The sequence below is a fragment of the Phyllopteryx taeniolatus genome, chromosome 19 (assembly GCF_024500385.1).
Source record: "Phyllopteryx taeniolatus isolate TA_2022b chromosome 19, UOR_Ptae_1.2, whole genome shotgun sequence".
NCBI classification, from domain to species: Eukaryota; Metazoa; Chordata; class Actinopteri; order Syngnathiformes; family Syngnathidae; genus Phyllopteryx; species Phyllopteryx taeniolatus.
Window position 1 is genome coordinate 18,973,827 of NC_084520.1, and position 13,166 is coordinate 18,986,992.

At 50.3% G+C, this 13,166-nt stretch overlaps 2 protein-coding genes and 1 long non-coding RNA gene across 4 annotated transcripts; 1 reads left to right on the forward strand and 2 right to left on the reverse strand.

The window, feature by feature from the left end:
* Positions 1-16: 16 nt before the first annotated feature.
* Positions 17-3,706, reverse strand: rnls (renalase, FAD-dependent amine oxidase). Its single transcript, XM_061755676.1, has 7 exons — positions 3,477-3,706; positions 3,214-3,319; positions 2,439-2,581; positions 2,015-2,173; positions 656-829; positions 397-575; positions 17-331 (listed from the first exon to the last, which is right to left on the reverse strand). The coding sequence occupies exons 1-7, from the start codon at positions 3,619-3,621 to the stop codon at positions 179-181; spliced, it is 1,059 nt and encodes a 352-aa protein (XP_061611660.1). The 5' UTR covers positions 3,622-3,706; the 3' UTR covers positions 17-178.
* A 1,353-nt stretch (positions 3,707-5,059) lies between these two features.
* LOC133469076 (rho GTPase-activating protein SYDE1) lies at positions 5,060-12,892 on the forward strand. 2 transcript variants are annotated; one of them, XM_061755661.1, is made up of 14 exons: positions 5,060-5,342; positions 7,341-7,552; positions 7,667-8,024; positions 8,100-8,399; positions 8,483-8,645; positions 9,709-9,872; positions 9,943-10,017; positions 10,087-10,175; positions 10,315-10,452; positions 10,527-10,653; positions 10,926-11,101; positions 11,185-11,440; positions 11,525-11,815; positions 12,069-12,892. In XM_061755661.1, the coding sequence occupies exons 1-14, from the start codon at positions 5,075-5,077 to the stop codon at positions 12,248-12,250; spliced, it is 2,799 nt and encodes a 932-aa protein (XP_061611645.1). In that variant the 5' UTR covers positions 5,060-5,074; the 3' UTR covers positions 12,251-12,892. The 2 variants fall into 2 exon arrangements, with proteins under 2 accessions (XP_061611645.1, XP_061611646.1); XM_061755662.1 differs by lacking the exon at positions 5,060-5,342 and adding an exon at positions 6,310-6,646.
* LOC133469085 (uncharacterized) lies at positions 11,625-12,212 on the reverse strand. Its single transcript, XR_009785614.1, has 2 exons — positions 12,032-12,212; positions 11,625-11,895 (listed from the first exon to the last, which is right to left on the reverse strand). It is a non-coding gene; the product is annotated as an uncharacterized LOC133469085 (long non-coding RNA).
* Positions 12,893-13,166: the final 274 nt, after the last annotated feature.

Sequence of the window (13,166 nt, forward strand, 5' to 3'; positions counted from 1 at the left end):
ATGAACCAAGAAGACAACAAGTCGAACCTTTATTAGTCCCGCAATCAGGACATTGGAAACAGGAAATGAAAAAGAAATGAAGTGACGCCTTCTTCGCAACACAACACACACTCCGTGGGTGTCAGTTGCTAGGCACCACTTACAGGCTAAGACACGCACGCACGACCTTCACTTCCTGTCACACGACATCTCGGAACACACCGAGCACGCTCAGTGCGGACGCCAGACAGCCGTCGAAGTTGGAATGAGTGAAGGCGTCGCCGGCGCAAACCAGCAGGGGGTGCTCTGACAACGTCATGTGACCTGGGCAGCCTGCCACCGCGCTCACGACCTGTCGACCGAGACCAGGCTTTCGTCGTCCAATTGTGACAGGGTTAACATTGAGACGAGGCTCACCTGCGAGTACCTCCACTTGTGGCACTTGATGCTGATCGGCTGAGGCAGAGCCGGGAGGAGCTGGCGCAGTTCCCGCAAGATGAGTGGCTGCACTTCCTCGACGTCTCGCTCCAGGTGCCGCAGCCCGAACGGGGCACCGGTGTGGACCACCAAGGACGGACCGCGGCCCGCGGCCCCGTCTGAACGCGACGTACGAGTCGAAGGTTATCGGCATAATCGCTCGAAACGTCGGCCGTCGTTGGGGACGTGCGTCCGTCACCTGTGGCGTGTTTGCGAGGCTCCACGGCGGCGTAGCAGACGACCCTGGGGTCGTCGTAATAGCGCACGGCCCACGGCACGCCGATGTCCGCGCCGGGAGGGAAGAAGAGCGCCAGGGCGAAACGAGACGAGTAAGACACGCCACTCAACAGCGCCCTCTGCCGTACAGATACAACTGACGACACACACACACACCATCGAGTCATTTCCAGAGCAAATACGCCGGACGCGTTTGACCCGAGCTATGCGCTTCCAAGCTGCAAAGATTTTTCCGGGCTCACCTTGCCTCACGTGCCCATGAAAAACACTCAAGTTGGCCTTTGCTTTTCCTCAGACATATTAAAGTACAGGTACATCTCAATAAATGAAAAATGTTTTATTTATTCACGTATATTTAGCAACAAAGTGACACATCTAAGTAAATTGTGCAACAGAACCCTGCAGATGACTATAGATGTGATTTAGGGTTCTTAAATTTGTAGCGGAACAGTGTGAAGTTTCAGGCTGTGTCCTGTTTGCGTTTTCCAGTTAATCTGTTTTGATTTAGGTATGTCAGCTCAAGAAATGAGAATAAACATTCTAATTTATTGCAATGTATCTGTATGAACGACAATGACCTGCCGTCAGTCACATTCACTCTGTTCGCCAAGGATTACTCGGTCTTAAACTAGAGGCTGACATCTTTCGGGATTGCCACGGGTCCTGCAGGATTCCTGCGGGACGAGAGTGAGTTTCACTATTGATCACGGGATTGGTGGGAGCTAGGACAACTAAATCACCGCCAATGTAAGCCATAATTGACGTGGGAATCAGTCAAATTGTGGCTCAAATCCACTCCCGCGTCAGCCTCTCGTCTTCACGCAATAGATTCAATAAATCACGTAGCCATTTTTTGTCTCTGTGCAGCCGCACATATTGCACATGCCAGGAAGCGCCACCGCTCACGAGAAGGTTAGCGTGAGCAAGCGCACGATCGAGTACGCAGCCGCCCGGCCACGCACTGTGATGGCTCATTTGAGGATGTAAAAGAGTTGAACTTTGAAAGTGTTTGTTCATTAACGATCGTGTTGACATACACGCACACGACAAAAGACGAAGAACCTTTTCTCCACATTAACTGGAAAGAAGAACTATTTCAATCATTTCTGAAGACCTCGATGGAAGTTAATGCTGGGAAAAAAAGCTTGAAAGCTTGTTTGCTATCAGGAGACAAAGCAAAATGGAATAACAATCGGTAATTGGATTTGCGATAAATTGTAGATTATATTTTAAGGCCATATCAGTCATCTTATTTGTATTTTCTGGTGGTACTGCACATGACTACTTCAACCAGGTCACTCACACACGTGAAATGGCTCACCGTCCTCCAGGTCGCCTTGGAGCTCCAGAATTTGCGGGACGGGGACAGTCAAGAGCACCGAGTCGAAGTGTCGGCTGGCGCCGCGCTTCCTGTGGACCTCCCACGAGGCGCCGCGGCGGGACAGGCCCGTCACGTGATGCTCCAGGAACACGTCGGCTCCTACGTAACAAGACGCGTGGCACGCACACAGGCTGAAACAGTGCTTACTGACTACTTACCTAGTTATCTGCGGGTATTACGGCTAACTCCACGTAGCAAACCCGGAGCCCGAATTCGAACACCCAACCTCGGGACTCTGAGGCGGACGCGCTAACCACTCTTCCGCCGCTTATGTCACAGACAGGATCCAAATAAAGACTACAGGTTCCTGCAGGTCGAAGGTGCAAAAGTGAAGAAGAGGACGAGCTAACCAGGAAGCGCTCACCTGACTCCCGCAGGAAGTGCTTGACCACGCCGCTCATGCCCAGCGGCGCCACGTAGTCCGTGCTGCCGTCTTTGCGTCGCAGGCCTTCGACGGCGCAGTCGAGCGGACGCAGGACGCCCGCCGCCAGCAACTCAGAGTAGAAACTGACAAAGATGAACGAGTGGGAATAAAGTCCATCCATCCATTTTCTGTCGCGCTTCTCCTCACGCGGGTCGCGGGCGTGCCGGAGCCTATCCCAGCTATCATCGGGCAGGAGGCGGGGTACACCCTGAACTGGTCGCCAGCCGATCGCAGGGCACATACAAACAAACAACCATTCACACCTACGGGCAATTTAGCGTTGTCAATGAACCTAGCATGCATGTTTTTGGGATGTGGGAGGAAACCGGAGTGCCCGGAGAAAAGCCACGCGGGCACGGACGGGGAGGACATGCAAACTCCACACAGGCGGGGCCGGGGATTGAACCCGGCTCGTCAGAACGCTCTAACCAGTCGGACCACTGTGCCGCCGGGAATAAAGTCAGACGGGAAAACAAATGAATAAATCTACTTTGTTCTTGTATTATTGCGCCTTTTGATCTCAGACTTTATTTAATGGTATTTAATCGACGCAATCATGTCACAGCTTTGGATTGGACCAAAGCTCAAGCGGGGATGAGTCGTTGGTTGATTTGTTTGTTTGAGACGTTTGTTTGGTCCCCTGAGCTGTGTCCTTTTTGAAACCCTAGTGCACAATAGTGTGTAGCGCACAGTCATTGTGTTGCTTGTGGCTGACCTGTGGTGCGAGCGAGCGTACTCGCGCGTGGCCGAGATGTACTGAGCTCCCAGGTCGGCCGAGTGGGACGAAGGGTCGGGAGGGCGGAACGTCGACATCCTTCCGCCTGCCGTGCACACACACACACACACACACACACACACACACACACACACACACACACACACACGCGTACGTGACGTCCCCGTCCCCGTCCCCGTCCCTGTCCCCGTCCCCGTCCAACTAGGGGCCAAGAGCAAGTGCGTGCGGCGGCGTTGACTGACCGGCTCCTCGCGCTTTGTCCCAGACGACAATGTGGACTTTGTCCTGGAACTTCCTCCTGAGCAGGCACGCGCACAGGCTTCCCGTCAGGCCGGCGCCGACCACCAGAACCCGGCGGGCCGCGGCCGGCGACGACGACGACATCATCGCGGTTTGAAGGATCGCCTTTAGCAGTCGTCCGCTTGTCCGCTCAAGCTAACAGGAAGTCGAGCGGCTGGCGGAAGTGACGCCAGTCTTAGCCGCGCCTCCTCATCGTCAAAACGAGTGGCCAAACAAAAAAAGCTTCCTGACAAGAACTTGATTTTTTTTTGTAAGTTCAACATATAAAGACAGTTTTAAAAAGGCCATACTACAGCATGTGTCTCATCAATGGTCTTACTGTATGTTGTGATGCATCCAACCTTCGATGCAGTATTATGCACTGCACTTATTGCACTTCCAATTCTGTGGATTGTTATACATTACCTGTATCGTGGATGGTTGTTCATCTGTTAGTGGGTTCACACATTTTTTAAATGGTCTTTTTGTTGAGTTTTTATTACACAATACTTAGTGATCTTTTTTTAAATATCACACTTGACAAATATCCTGAATAAAAAAATCTAAATAAAACTAATACTGAAACTAATAAAAACTCAACTGAAATGAAGCATTTAAAAATAAACAACTAAACATGCTCTAAAAACAAATTGAAAGTAACTGAAATTGAAAAAGAAAATTCAAAATAAAATAAAAACTAACTATAATGGAATATCCCAAACTATTATATCCTTGGTTGACAACTCCACCGTTCTCTTCACCCGCAAGTCCGATGACACGACCACAAAGTCGATCATCGAACTGCGGCCTCGGGTGCGCCTCCTGGTGCCGAGCGCACACGTGGACACCCTTGTGTCTGAACATGGCGTTCGTTAAGCAGAGTCCATGATGAGCACAGAAATCCAATAACAGAACACTGCTCGCGTTCTGATGAAGGGGATCGTTCTTCCCAGTCGCGCCCCTCCAGGTCTCACTGTCGTTGCCCACATGAGCAGTGAAGTCTCCCAGGAGAACAAAGGAGTCCCCGGCGGAAGCCCCCTCCAAGCGCTGAACAAAAGGGTGGGTACACTGAGCTGCTGTTTGGTGCTTAGGCACAAACAACATTCAGGACCTGTCCCCCCCACCAAAAGGCGGAGGGAGGCTACCCTCTCATCTACTGGTGTGAACCCCAACGTACAGGCACCGAGCCGGGGGGGCTATCAGTATGCGCAGGCCTGCTCGGCGCATCTCACCGTAGGCAACTCCAGAGTGGAATAGAATCCAACCCCTCTCGGAGCCCGAGCTGTGTGTTGAGGTGAGCCCGACTACGTCCAGTCGGAATTTCCCGACCTCGTACGGCAGCTCAGGCTCTTTTTCTGCCAGAGAGGTGACATTCCACGTTACAGGAGCCCGCATTTCATAATAATAATGCATTCATTTTCCGTACCACTTATCCTTACTAGGGTCGCGGGCGTGCTGAAGCATATCCCAGCTATCTTCGGGCGAGAGGCGGGGTACACCCTGAGCCGGTCGCCAGCCAATCGCAGGGCACACAGAAACAAACAACCATTCACACCTAGGGATGTGGGATGTGGGAGGAAACCGGAGTACCCGGAGAAAAGCCACGCAGGCATGGGGAGAACACGAAAACTGTCATGGGTGTGTGTTCCGGTTTTTGTCTTCCCCCTGTTTGACACACACCTGCTCCTGTGAGCATCTTCTCCACCTGTGCCTCGTTCACCCTAATTGCCGCTTGTATTTAACCTCGTGTCTCATTCCCTCTCGTCGCCAGTTCGTCGTACCTCGTCGTCGCGTTCCAGCATTCCTTGTTTCCACGTCACAGACTCACAGTAAGACTGGACCCTGTTCCGATGATCGACCTCGCCTCTTTGGCTCATGTTTTTGGATACTGTTGCCTTTCTCGGCTCGCCTGCCCGTGTGCCGACCTATGCCCGTCTATTAAACCTCTATTTTTGGAAACTGGCCGTTTGTTTTGGAGTCGTGCATTTTTGGGTCCTATCCTCTGTTCCGTTCATGACAGAAAACGCCACACAGGCGAGGCCGGATTTGAACCGCGGTCCTCAGAACTGTGAGGCAGATGTGCTAACCATTCGGGCCGCCGCCAACAACAACAATACTGAACCGGATGACGACACAACGTAAACAAGACTTAAATACAGCAAGGGAATTTCGAACGCGGTTCAGCTCTTGATTGATTGATTGATTGCTTGATTGAGATCTTGGGGAGTTATCAGGGGACATACAAGATGGGGAAAAAATGTGAACCAGCCAGCATTAACAATGGTGACACAAGGAGAAGCAAGATATTCCCTATCTGTGGAATTATTTCAGAGAATTGTTTGTTCCAGGAATGATTTGTGGCAAATGTGTTGAGTCTTGTGCCAGTCTCAAATAAACCCGTTTCTGCCTGATAGAAATTCTAATCTGAAAAAAAGTTATGATTAGCTAATTTAGCACCTTGACATGAGCTTCCAGTCAGATCTTAAGTATGCAAACAAACAAAAAACACAGCGGGGTGCACGTGAGCAAGCAGGAAGTGAGCGTGCAGCCCCGATGGGCGTCCATCACAAGAGCACGTGTTGGCGTCACCTCTGTACACGTCAAGTATGGCAATGAGTCACAGTGGGCATGTACTAGTGTGTCGCCAGCACGGCAAAAAGTCACAGTCAGCGCGTGCAAGTGTGCTAGCATGCGTTGTGTGACTCTCCGCTCCTCTCCTCGTAAGCAAACATCTTTCCGTTACTCGCGTCCGCTTGGTGTTTTGGGGGCCTGGAGAAGAAAATCTGGACTGCAATTCCTATGAGCAGCCGGCAGCACCCCCTAGCTGGCAGCTATGTACTGAGGAGAGTGGGAGGAGGAAATGGAAGAGGAGGGGGGAGTTTGGGAAAGAATGTGTGGAATTCATTTCCTGTTCTGTGGCTCTGAGAGTTTGATAGACGAAGAGTGAGGAAACATGAAGGAGTGAAGGAATGCCCAAATATTCTCCGGGTTCTCTCCCAAAAGCAGCGGCGGCATCGCGGGGAGCGGACGGACGTCCGCCAGCCAGCCATGGCCCAGCCTCTGCTCAAGAGAACTTTCTCCCGGCTGCGAGGCAAGAACAGATCCCGCAGGAAGACGGAACCTCAAGTCAACGGTGAGCTTCACAAGCAAACCCTCCCTCGTTCACAAGTGGAGCTGTTCGGCTTTCACGTCAGAAGACTTCATGAGAATCTGACCGGGAAATAGCTGCCATCTTAAATCCTGTTCAAGGGACCACTTGTTGTGAAGAACCGCAGCGCGTCTTTGCCTCCAGTCGAGTCAGGTTAGGAGTGTGTTTCGATCAGGACAAACATTTGATACATTTAACCGACGTCCAAGCGATCCATTGGCAAATCTCGCTTTCTGAAGCGTGGACGTGATCCGTGTGGGAAGTGCGAGTACAGTAAAGAACAATATGAAAAATGGGCCAACTGAACCCTTCCTGTCAGTGTGAGTGTGTTCTTCCTGTTTATCTGTGCGCTGTCAAAGGAGGGAAGACTTTGATAGATGAGCCTGATTAGCCCAGGCAAGTTCGCTATGTGCCCTGTCTAATTGACTGTGCGCGCGATAGGGCGATGAATAGTGAATAGCAGCAGTGTGTTTGCTTGAAGGAACAGAGACTTCATTCACTCACACTGAGGCCCCCCCCCACCCCACCCTCTTGCAAAAACATTCATACAAAGTGGTTCTTGTACGGGATGAGACCAACACACAAATATTGGATGTGATTTTAATGTTACGGCTCCAAGCGTCAACATCTTAACATTCGTATTCATGAGCGTTACCTGTTCTCTTTCTCAATCTTGCAGTTCATTCCGATGTTATACTCCACAACTCCTGTCCTCCTTTGCCAGCAATGACAAGTAAGTCCAGGAAGGCAGAGGCAGACCCTGCCCCCCCTTCACCCATCCACCTGACGAAGAGCCAGCAGTGGGTGTGGCCGGGATCAGAAGCTCCGCCCACATCACAAAACTCGGATGCAGACAGAAACTCAGAGGCTCCGAAGTTAATTCGGGATAAGGTAATTGACGACGGAGGACTGTCTCTTCTTGTGCACCGGGCAAAGAAAGGAGTAACGGACTTATATATATATATATATATATATATATATTATTTTTGCCTTTCAACATCCCAGGTGGCCTCGCAGCCAGCAGGCGGTTCCACTAAAACAAGCACAACAATCAGCAGCAAGCTGTCCGGCAAGCGGGCCTACCTGAAGAGCTTGGATCGCAGCAGTCGAGACTGGGTGCTGTCCTCTGGAAAGTCCGACACTTCGGACGAGGCCTGCGGACGGTGGCGGGAAAGCGGCAGCGACATTTGGTACAACCCCATCCCGGAGGAGGAGGAGGACCCGGCCGGACAAGGTCGGCCGAGGAGGGAGCTGAGGCCGGGCCGAGCGGAGAGCAGAACGCAACAGAGTCACGCGTGCAAAGAGGGACCTTCTCCGGAAGCCATCAGCCGCCATGTCGATCAATTCACTGCAGAAAGCTCAGGTATGAAGACTTGCTTTCTGCTGATTCTTTTCTTTTTAGGCTGTTTAAAGATAGCCCAGTGTCTCCTTCTGGCAGACTTTCATCCGGCCTTTCCAAAGAAAGGGGGTGTGATTGACAGGCTGAGGTCTCCTGGCACAGTGAGGAAACTCTCGCTAAAGATGAGGAAACTTCCAGAACTGACACGCAAACTCAGTCTTCGCTCCTCCCGTGTTGGGCAAGGAAGCGACAGAGTGGCAGGAGGGGACGAAAGCACCAATAAGAACGGCTCCAATCACAATGTCATCAGTAGATATCACCTGGATAGCTCCGCCCCTCGTGCCTTGCCCCTGCGGCGGTCATCGAGAGTTCGCTCAGCCAGTAAAGGAGGTCAAGGAGGTCAGCTGTAACCCAACTCATTCCATACGGTGCAGTTTTGTCATCCAACGCTAAATGTGCTCTCTGGACACAAATATCTTTAGGTTATCTTAGTGACGGAGACTCACCTGAACTGCTTCCACGGCAATCCGGTGATTTGGCTTCATTCCCACTCTACGTGGGCTCTGAACTGTCACGATGCGGCCAGCGGATAACGGGTTTACTGACCGTTCACCTTGTGGGCCTGGATCAGATGAAGACAAAGAAGTAAGCCGAAAAAAACATGTACATCACCTCTGCAAATACATGGATGCAATTGTAAGTTTGACGGAAGTATTAATACACGAGCATCAGATATCCGTACTGTTGTTGTTCAATGTACAGTTGCAATAATTGTATACAGTAAATAATATCACCTTTTCATTGGACTCTTTAGTAAAGGTCCAAAAGTGTATTTCTGTGCTCACAAATATCCTGGAACTCGAGAAACCCGTTGAAGGCCACCGGGTCTGAATTTCAAGCTTTTAAAAAAAAAAATAATCATAATAATCAAATAATCCAACAAAAACATTTTGTTGAAACCTTTGAACGTGACAAGCACGATCGTTTGATCCCCTTATTTATTTATTTCACAAAATATGTTTCTATCAGCTGGAACAGTGTGTGGCTGGTTAGCACATCTGCCTCACAGTTCTGGGGACCGGGGTTCGATCCCCGGCCCCGCCTGTGTGGAGTTTGCATGTTCTCCCCGCGCCTGCGTGGCCAAGTTGATTGAAGACTCTAAATTGCCCGTAGGCGTGACTGTGAGTGCGGATGGTTGTTTGTTTGTATGTGCCCTGCGATTGGCTGGCGACCGGTTCAGGCTGTACCCCGCCTCCCGCTCCAGCAGCCCGCGACCCAAGTGAGGAGAAGCGATAAAAGAAAATGGATGGATGGATGGATGGATGGATGTTTCTATCGCCACACTGGGTGGTTGCTCGTATTTATGCTGTATGTCAGACATGGGCAAGTGGTGTGAATCAGGTCCAACTTGTAATGTTACAAATAACACTCAATGGCAGTTCTCAAACGCGGAAGCTCGGCAGCCGACAGGTCGTGTCGGGGGCTGCCTGTTCGCAGCCTGGCCCTCAGCGGGCCTATGGATCAACTCTACAGTTTGCGGCCCTTTCAATGGTCAATGTTGATTATCCCAGTTATACAGTATGTATAATCATCTATACTGCTTACTGCTGACAACATGTCAATGTGCCATGTACTTAAGTGTATATAACAATCAAGATGAGGGTTAGGCTGAGTTTGTTTTGAAGGGTTTTGTTCTGGTCTCTCCCAGGTCAGATGAAAGCAAAGAGATTTTTCTGGCAATCCAGATCGATGGAATCACTCGAGCCAGGACTTCCCTCCTTAACTTGCAAGGCCACACCGTTGCTTTAAACCACACGTTCCACCTGGAGCTGGAGAGAGCGCGTCAACTACGAGTGGTGGTACTTACATCAGGTAGGACTGGTCGCACGTGCACTATTGGGGTCATCGGGGCTCATGTGACGGTCTTAATTCGACCAAGCAGCTCAGCCAAAGTTGGACCGGATCAGGAACAGAGTTTGCTGTCTCGGGGGAGTCACTATCCCGCCGCTCTTTAAAGGTGCAGTACACCGAAACCTTGTGATCAGTGATGGCAATGACTGATTGTAATTATTGATGCGCACATCAGGAAGTCGCAGTCAGCAGCTGTGTGTGAAGTTGGAACCCAGAGGTCTTCTTTACATAAAAGTGTCACTGCAGGAACAATGGGACATGCAGGTAGAAGTGTAGAAACAAAATCAACACTTGAGACAGCAAGAACTTTGGGCGGGGTCGGTGGGAATGGATCCTTTTGATCTAACACTAATTGAGATCCATATGTGATCAATTACACATACCGATCTTGATTGATTTTCAGTTTGGTAGCAACTCAACAGCCTCTGCTAATGTGTTTGGGGTTGAACTGCGTCACCTGGTGGAGGAAGAAGGATCCGCTTCTGCAGTTCCTTTGCTGATCCAGAAGACTGTGGCAGAGATTGAACGCCGAGGACTGAAGGTAGCATTCTAGCCTTCAAAGTCCAAGTACAAACGGTAAAGACTTTCTCTTTTGTGACTATTGCCGTTGTTCAGGCTGTGGGTCTGTACAGACTGTGCGGTTCTGCTGCGGTGAAGAAGGAGCTCAGGGATTGGTTTGAGAGGAACAGTTCAGCTGTGCGCCTCGGAGAGGATCTCTATCCCGACATTAATGTCATTACAGGCGAGTGGACAGATTTGTCGGTAGAATGGGATTTGAGCTTTGAGCTCGAGCCATACTAATCAATCACCGATAGATGACATCTTAAGTTCGATACAATGTGACTTAAATGACCTAAGATCCTGAGCTTCATGTTTTATTGATGTGAGGGATTTAAAGTACAAAAACGTTATTTCAGTAACGCTACAGTTGACGTACACATTTATTGTGAACAAAACCGCAGCAGTACAATTCACCTGAAAAGACATTGAGTTGAATGAGTTGTCTATGGGCAGGCACACTGAAGGACTATCTGCGGGAGCTACCATCTTCACTCATTACAGCGACTTTGTACGAGGTCGTTAACGAAGCTATGACCCGACGGCCCCCGCCCATCTCAACGGTGAGCCCTGACCCCCAGTTATCCGAGAACACCGTGGAGCTGCTGTCCTGTCTGCCGCCACCAGAGAGGGTGAGACGACAAGACGCCCCACCCCGAATGAGTAGGATTGAGCCACGATGGAGCCCGCCGCCCTTTCCCATTCTCTCTTCTAGGCCACTTTGACTCTGCTGCTGGACCATCTCAGCCTCGTGGCACACTTCAGCTCTTGCAACAGGATGACACACCAAAACCTGGCTGTCTGTTTCGGCCCGGTCCTCCTCAAACAGACCCAGGAGGGCTGGAGGGGAGACGGCGCGAAAGGAGGACAAAAGGGAGGGAAGGCTTTGAGTCAAGGAGAGGATTCAGCCAGTGCGGTTGATTTCAAGCGACACATTGAGGCGTTGCACTACCTGCTGCAGCTGTGGCCGGGTGAGAGGAGGGATTGTTTTCACGGGATGGCTCACCGCGATCTGCTCGCGACCACACTTTAACGGTCACGCCTTCCCTCCTCAGTGCCGACGGACCGAATCCCAGCAGACGACAGCGCTGAGGTCTCCTCTCCTTCTTCCACCATCGTGACCTACAAGAGCCCAGACCATCCTGTTTTGGAGGAGGAGGAGGAGGAGGAGGAGGAGGAGGAGGCGGAGGCGGTGGTGTCGCGTCGCGGGCGAGACGGTGTGGCCCGCCTGGATAGTCCACCCCCCGTCAACCGCTACGCTGGCGACTGGAGTATTTGCGGGCAACATCTTCCGTCCGGACAGGAAGCCGATTACGATGAGGTGGCAGGAAGTGAAAGTGACCAAGGTAAACAATCAGGCGTGATGCTTTGCTTTGAGCTTTTGCTGTCTTCAAGTTCCTCTTTTGATATCGGGGCTCGCTCAATGCTAAAGGAAGACAAACATTTTGCATGTTAAAACTCCTCTTGTCATTCATTCTAATGTCTCAGTTTTATGTTCCTCGATACCAAGTCTCGATGTCATGTTAAATAATTCAAATGAAGTCTAATAATGTTAGGCTTACTTGGATTTGTTTTGGGTGTGCCGTTACATCTTCGTAGGCAGTGAAGATGACGAAGAGAAGAAAGAAGCCTGGTTTCCAGGAGGTAGCAGAGCGCTCTATGCGGAAGACGTCATGGATTTTGATGCTCCGTTTAACTGTCAACTCAGCCTGAAGGACTTTGACAGCCTGATTCACGACCTGGACCGAGAGCTTGGCAAACGCATCAACATATGCATGTAGACGGGGAGGAGGAGCTGAAGCCAAAAACAAACACTGTCAGGTGGACCAGGTTCGAGCTCATCGGGCAACCGATTGTCTGACAAGGAAGTCGATGAGCAAATGATACGCGTCTCTCTCGTATGAGCCAAATGTTGACTTTTTGCACTGTTCAAGCCATACTGAAAACTGCACTCAGATTGAGACTTTTGGTGAATTTTCCAAATTGGGGAGATTCGCCGTCAACTAAATATGCCCTATGAGCCAATTTGGAATGTTTGAAGGTTCAGGCCATGCTCGAATCCTAAAACTGATAACTAAAGTATTAAACCACGCGTATCGTTTCCCCACGATGTTACACAGCAGGGCGCCTCCTAGTGTCAGCGTGATTCCGTTGACTCTCTTTTGGTTCTGCTTACTGATGCTGACTAGTATTAAAAGGTACCAAGTTCACGGATGCGGAACAGTATTCACAGTCCCAAGATAACGTATGCTAATCGGCATTCATGTTACCAAGTCCGCGACTGATGCTCCCAGCTGAGCACTCCCTGATCATGTGTCAGTATTATTGTGTTTTGCACAACATCACAACGCACTTGTTTTTGTAACCAAAGTATGCACAGCAGCTTGTCTGTCTACAAAATAAAACATCACTTTTCTCTAAAACTAGGTGTAAGCCTTTCAGCAACAGCTCGTTAAATGTCTCTATAAGTTACGATTAGGCCCTCAAACCTTTCAACTAAAGGATAATATTGCCAACGTGGAGCCATACAGTTCAATGAAGGCTCAAGACTAAGTTGTATTAATGACAGGCTAAAAACCACACCATCGATAATAACGACCACCAACACACAAGACCTCCATGTGCGGGTTCCCGGTAAAACGGAAAGGCGTTGGGGTGGGGGTTAACCATGTGCCATTTCTTCTGCGAGAAAAGAAA